Source organism: Panthera uncia, assembly GCF_023721935.1.
Source record: "Panthera uncia isolate 11264 chromosome C1 unlocalized genomic scaffold, Puncia_PCG_1.0 HiC_scaffold_3, whole genome shotgun sequence".
Taxonomy (NCBI): domain Eukaryota; kingdom Metazoa; phylum Chordata; class Mammalia; order Carnivora; family Felidae; genus Panthera; species Panthera uncia.
Window position 1 is genome coordinate 33,530,865 of NW_026057584.1, and position 7,162 is coordinate 33,538,026.

At 42.0% G+C, this 7,162-nt stretch overlaps 1 protein-coding gene across 1 annotated transcript in view; it reads right to left on the reverse strand.

Moving 5' to 3' along the window:
- KIAA2012 (KIAA2012 ortholog) overlaps positions 1-6,473 on the reverse strand; it is a 107,578-nt gene extending 101,105 nt beyond the window's left edge. Inside the window, exons 1-2 of the mRNA XM_049615168.1 lie at positions 6,023-6,473; positions 4,330-4,614 (exon numbers count right to left, since the gene is read on the reverse strand). Coding sequence (XP_049471125.1) covers positions 4,330-4,614; positions 6,023-6,106 — 369 coding nt within the window. The 5' untranslated portion in view covers positions 6,107-6,473. The remainder of the gene's footprint in view (positions 1-4,329; positions 4,615-6,022) is intronic.
- Positions 6,474-7,162: the final 689 nt, after the last annotated feature.

A 7,162-nucleotide genomic window follows, 5' to 3' on the forward strand; every position in this document is an offset into this window, starting at 1 on the left:
AAAAAAAAAAAAAAAAAAGAAATTTAAAGAATAAGTGTATGTTGAGCTATAAAACCCAGACATACTGCCACTGAATGTCATTAGGTCCATATATGGAACTGGAGATAATGTGAGATGCTTTAAAAACTTAATTGCACCTCCCTGTGATGGGCTCTATTATTACAGGTCTGAATGAGCTGGAATTTTGCAGGTTTCCTGATTCACAGTTCAGCCAGTATAGATCCTTCTGTAAGCAGTCCTACTCTGTCAACTATCTCCCCTTCCCTCCCACCCCCATTTTGGTTCTTTTGAGTGTGGTGTTTTTAACTCTTCAACTATATACTATTTTGACAAGGAAATACTGACCCTGAGGAACAGATAGTGTGGTGATTGGTGGGCCTAAATTACAGTACTATTTCTATCTCATTTCCCTACCTGATCTCATCTGGCTCTTGAGGGTCAACCTCACTCTCTGTCACTGTCTACTTCCTTCAAAGTCATAGATTTTTACTCAAAAAAATTTTTTTTATTCATTTTTTTAACAGGAGGAAATCTGATTTAATTACATATGTACAGGGAATCCACATAAACATGAAAGATTACCCATAGATTTAAATTTAATTTTTAAAATACCATGACTTCATAAAATTCCATGACTTAAAAAATTAATGTTTGGTAAAAATGCATGTATGAATAAAAATATGACTTTTAATTCCACCACCCATCATTAAAATTTGACATGTATCCCTCTGCTTATATAACTAATTTTTAAAAATTGGAATTACATTAGAGAGATGATGTTTTCTATTATTGCTAGTCTTGAATTCTGGTGCAATTATCTACATGACTGTATAATCTTAAGTGAATGACTCAAACTCTCTGTGCTTTAATTTCCTCACCTCTAAAATGGGATAATAATGGTACCTACCCTCAGGACTTATGGGAAGCATACATGAGTTACATACAAAAAGTACTTAAAGCAGTGGCAGGAACATAGTAAATACCCAAAAAATGTTAAAGAACTTTGGTGTTTTTATTATATGAATATTACTTTGTAACCTGACTTAAAAACATACTGTGGATATTTTCTCATGTTCTTCATGACTACTACATGATTTTATTGCCCAACCCCAAATCCATTATATGACTGTACTATAATTTATTTAATTGATGTTTCATTGTTGGATGTTTATTATTTTCAATGCTTTGTATAGTAATAAATAACCTGTAGTAAACATTCTTGTGCATAAATCTTTGGGCACATCTCTGATTATTTCCTAAGGCAAATTCCTAAAAGTAGAATGCTAAATCAGAGTATTATATAGGCTTTTGCCAAAATGCCCTTCAGAAAGTCTTGTGAATGTGTGTTCCTAATGTATGAGATGGCTTATTTCCCCAGAGTCTTCCCAGCACCGGATATTAAGATTTTAAAAGCTTCTTGCCAGTCTGTAGTTTTCATAATCAGATGGTGGTCTACAGTTCACAAAGCTCTCCTCTTCCAAGCTGTTCATTTTCTTTAATCCCAAATCCCTTCAGGTTGCTCCTCCTATTTCAACCTACAATGACTTTTAATCTTTTTTTTTTAATGTTTATCTATTTTTGAGAGAGAGGGAGAGAGAGAGAGAGACAGAGCATGAGCAGGGAAGAGGCAGAGAGAGAGAGGGAGACAGAATCCAAAGCATGCTCCAGGCTCTGAGCTGTCAGCACAGAGCCTGATGCGGGGCTCGAACCCACAAATAGGGAAATCATGACCTGAGCGAAGTCAGACGCTTAACTGACTGAGCCACCCAGGTGCCCCAATGTCCTTTAATCTTAAATTTCTACACTGTAACTAGTTCTTTTCTTTCTGATTTCTTCACACCATTTCTCTTCTACCCATTTGGTGGTAGAATACAGTGTTCTGTTTCGTTACAGGTGTGTGTTATATATCTGGTTAAGTGGGTACCACAGGAAGACAGGAACTTCCCTTTTTCACTGAGCCCAAGTCTAACCCAAATGAAGCCATCCCCAAATAGACTCTTCTACTTTACAGAGTAAAAATATCCCTGCTGCCTGAAATATTTAAGCCATATTGACAAGTGTCTGAAAGCTGTGGAAGGTATTCTTACTCTTGACAATAAGTTGGCCTATACAGCAGGGTCCAACCAGGAAAACAGAAACCACTCAAGTATTTAAACACAGCAAAAATTTAATTCAGGGAGTTTGGTTGCACCGGTGATTAGAGAGCTCAGAAGCCAGAAATATGGTGAAGCAACACTGAGATTTGTAACATCAGGAAACCAGCACCATCCCTGGGCTCAAGGACAGAGGGAGGAACAGGTAGGGTCAGCTGGAGGAACCTGGTGAAGAGTCACACTGGGCCTGTCTGTTGGGAGCTGGACCACAGAGGTGATGCAAGTGTTCCTCACCACCTGCAGATAGAATAGAAGGGGAGAAATATCTTGGCTTTTCTCTTCTCTCTCTCCAGTCTCCTTCCAGTGTCTCCCACTGGCAAATTCAATTAGAAGCCAGTTGACACAGATGTTTGTGGAATTATATATAGTCTGTGGTCAACCCTACTTTTGTGTAGAGCAAAGTAAGTTAAAGGTGAGGAATGAATGTGAGGGCAAACAGGCCAAGTCCTGGCACAGTGACATCTGGAGGCCCTTCCAAGTCCATGGACAATAGGGCACAAGTGCAAAGCATGCCTGCCCTGGAGGGGTCAGCAATCCTAGGTTTGAATTCTGGCTCTGTCATTTACTAGCTCTGAGACCTTGGCCAGGTCACTTAACTCCTCTGAGCCTCAGTTCCCTCATTTATGAAAGGGGGCAAGAAAAACCATATGTCACAGAGTCACTGTGAAGATTAAATAAAATACTTCTCATACAATACTTTTCTGTATTTTGAAAGAAGGAAAGGAGCAGAGGAATCTTTCCTTTTGGAAGCTCTGCCTAGGGTGGGGTAGGTGATAAGTTGCCCAATACTGATACTGGGAGATGATGTAAGAAACACTGGAAGTATCCTACATGATCGATTTATTCATTCCACAAACATTTATGGGTACTCACTATTTTCAGGAAATGATTTAGACATGGTCCCTGCCCTCAAGGAGATGGTGACAGATGGACAAAGTGATAAATGGCAATGCATGATTGTATGGGAATGTTCACAGAGGAGGGAGCAATGGGATATCTCTGCCTAGAGAAGTGGAGAAAACGTCACTGAGGAAATGACATCTGAGTCATATTTTGAAGGGTAAGCAGGAGCAGGAGAAGCAGATACAAAAGCATAGAGTCAGGAAAGGGCACAGAGTATTTGGGGAATGGTAAGCTATTCATATGGGTAGGGTCTCAGGTTCACAGTTCAGGTGGTGGTAAGAACAAGGGGTAGATGTGGCTGGATATGGAAGAGAAAGTCAGCGTGAAGAGCCTGGTATAGGTAGCCAATGACTTTATCCTGTGGGGAATGAGAAGCCAGCAGACTTTTAAGCTAGGGAGTGGGGGTGCCTGGGTAGCTCAGTCAGTTAAGCGACCGAGGCTTGATTTCCGCTCAGGTCAGGATCTCGAGGTTCGTGAGTTCAAGCCACATGTCTGGTTCTGTGCTGACAGCACAGAGCCTGCTTGGGATTCTCTCTCCCTCTCTGCCCCTCCCCAACTCTCAATCTCTTACTCTCTTTCTCTCTCAAAAAATAAACTTAAAAAAAAAAAACCAACTAGGGAGTGACCCAGCATCTATGGCCTAGAATTGTATAAAGTGATACATCTTCCTAGACTCTCACATGGCCTTGCCAAAGGGCTGATGCATGCAGTTATATAAAGCAGGGGCCATGTGGACATCTCATAAGACGTTAGAACATATGAATCAGAAAAATGAGCACAGGGATTTTCCCTTAACATTAAATTCAGAATGGAAAAACTCATTAACTTCTGCAGATGCTGAAGGGCTCAAGGTAAATATTTAAAATGTTCTCCTTCTCATTTCCACAAAGCCAAAAACATCAGAGGTATGATGATGATGCTTGTGGCTATGAGACAGGATTTCAAGGATTCTGATGAAATGTCTGCTGGCCTGGATCTGTCTGAAGCTGAAAAGGACTTTGTATTACTCTAACGGAAAGGAAAATACAAAATGATGGTAATATAGCCCTTTATCCTTTCAGAGCCTTTTCACATACATTATCTCATTTAAGCCTTTTGACAACTGAGTGAGGCAGATGAGGCCAAGAGTACAATCCCATTATAGAGATGAAGAAATGGAGATCCAAGTGTTTTATACCTTTTCTAGGGTCTGGGAAATTATAGCCAAAGCTACAACTGGATTTCTAGACCCACAGGCCAGCATCTTCCCCAAACCCAGGACTGTTCTGCCTACCTGTCCCCTTCCGTATGCCAGGATGGCTTCTTTGAGGTCCTGGAGTGTGTGCAGTTCAAAACCCAGCCTCTTCCTGTGGCCTTTGGAGCGGTAGGGGCCTTTTCTCCTCCCTTCGGGTGTCCATGCTGATAAGGCTAAACCTTCTGAGTAGAGGATCAGGGCTCCTTTTCTAGTACTGAATGTTTTAGGAAGAAAGAGGCTCCAGGTGTGCTGGTTGGCAATGCCGTCATCCTGCGGTTTGCTGACCAGGACATAATCTTCTGGGGACTTCCAGTTCAAGTAATCCTGCAATGGAAAGAAACCACCTTGATCCAAGGCCCCTTTGTAGCAATACTACTTGTGCAAGATGTTTGACATCTTTTAGTTTTTTAAATTATTTTTAAAAAATGTTTATTTTTGAGAGAGTGCAAGCAGGAGAGAGGCAAAGAAAGGGGGCACAGAGGATCCAAGTGGGCTCTGTGCTGACAGCAGCGAGCCAGTTCTGGAGCTCAAACTCACAAACCACAAGATCATGATCTGAGCTGAAGTCAGACGCTCAACTGACTGAGCCACCCAGGCACCCCGACATTTTTTTAGTGACTGATTTTCTCTGAATGCTTCCATGGTGTCACAGAACACAACCACTCTTCTTAGCAACTGGTTTTATTCTCCACACCTCAGAATTAGTAGAACCCAGAGCAGAGTTCTGTTCTGTTTTACCCTCTGCAACTTTCAGGAGAGCCATTCATGCTTGGAGTCTTAAATAGGGTAGAGTGTAGGCTACAGGCCAGTTAAAATTTCCTAGTATGCAAATAAGTAGTCAGAATCATCAAGGGCAGCAGATAACTTTGAAATTAGAGCTGGACTAGCTGGCCGTTTAAATAGGGGAAAACCGTTCCAACCATCACTTCGACTGTACACAGGGAGAATTTCTATACATTCCAGATGCTATGTAACATTACCTAATTTGGCTATTTAGGACCCTATAAAGTAGTTGCATATCTTGTAAGTAAGTGAATGCTGCTGGCTACAGAGGTCCTTTGAAACTTTATATGTCTTTTAACATAGCAAAGGTCAAATATCACGACAAACTACCAAGACAATGGAAATCTCTGTATGATCCAAAAATTTTCAAAGAACCCCACTGGATTTCTTATTCCTGGCAGGATTCAATGAAATAAAATTCCAGTACAAGGGAATTTTGCCACCTCTTTAAAATCTTCTAAAATGAGATTTATTTTTATTGTTTAAAAAAAAAATTTTTTTTGGCCTATGTTAAGTATGAGTCCTCTGGGTTGAATTTCAGACAGTTCAAGGAAGCCATTGAAATGGCATGAACATACGCAACATTTCAATCACAGAGGACAACTTCTCAAAACCAAACAGCCATCAACTTGCCTAGAACCCACATGGAAATTCTGATCTTGAACCAAACCATCTCAATTCTAGACAATCTGGAATCTCCTTCAGTCTAAAGCAAATGAGACTGTAAGTTAGTGTCCAAGGGGAAGGAAGATGGTCCCAGTGGCAATATTGATGTGCAAGCAAACTTTCTTATTTTCTTGAGTTTTGCCAAGGAAGGGAAGTCTACCAGTGACCCCCACCACCTCACTAACAAACGGAACCAAAACACACATGGCTCAGCCCCAAATGGAAAAATAGAGCATTCCTTTCCCGCCCCCAAAATATGCCTTTATTCAGCTGTAAGACTTACCTCTGGTTCAAAATAGACTTCTAGCTTCTGTTTATTCTGGACCAACTTCCCATGTCCCCGGCTCAGTAGAGAGAGCGTGAACATGTTTCCCTCCTGACCACCCTTCTCAAGGGCAGTTCATCTTGGTTTTGAAGGCTGAAAACTGGTCACACCTCAAGATTTCCTGAGCTCAGCAGTGAGCCCTAGAAGACCACAAACACTGGGCCTTTTATTAAATACATTTTTCCTTCGTACAGCAGCTTCTTAATAACAACCAGCCACACAGTTTAGACAGTGTGTGTCTTTGTCGGGAGAAAAAAATAAACTGCAAACTCAGACTCTTCAAGCTCTGGATTGTCTACTCTCTGGGCAACCTCGCTCTTCTCTTTGCCTGTGCCCTTGTTGTCCCTTGGTCCTGTTGCTCTGTTACCGGCTTTGTGCATCTACAGATCTGGGCCATGGCACCATCCTTCTCATTGTGAGCAGAGGTTGTTTCCTGGTTGCTATGGCAGCACAGGGAAGTGAAGTCTCTTAAACCAGCCTAGACAAGGCAGAGACTGCTGAGGGCAGTGCTCACACACTGAGGTGGGGGGGGAGGGGGGGGGGGGGGGGGGGGAAGGTTTAAGGGACTAGGCTCAGATTTCAAGTCTTGATTGCAGGAGCAGGGGCGATATTGGGATATTTTTTTGGTTATAGTACTCATCTTGCTTTTAGAAAGTGTCTTTCCCTTTCTCCTGGTATGCAAGCCTTACACTGTCAACTAACCATTAACAGACTCAGGGGAGTCATCTAGGTCACCTAAAGCAACCTGTGACGTTTTCCTTGGCTAAGCTCCAGCATTACTCAACTGGACATGAAGCCTTTTTATGGTAGTTGTTGCTTTGAGTTCAGATACCGGAAATCTCCAGATTCCTTTGCATATCTCACTTGGGCAACTTGCAATCTCCAGAGGGGGTTACTTGGGAGATGTAGGTGGGGGAGGGGCATTTGGTTATACCAATGACTGGGAACCACTGCTGGCATTTAGCAGGCAGGGGCCTGAGATGCTAAATGTTCTGCAGTGTGTAGGATTGTCCTACATGATGCAGAATTTTCCCACTCTGCATACCAGTAGCACTTCCTTTGAGAAACATGGCTATAGTCTGGGCTGCTTGGTTCTCC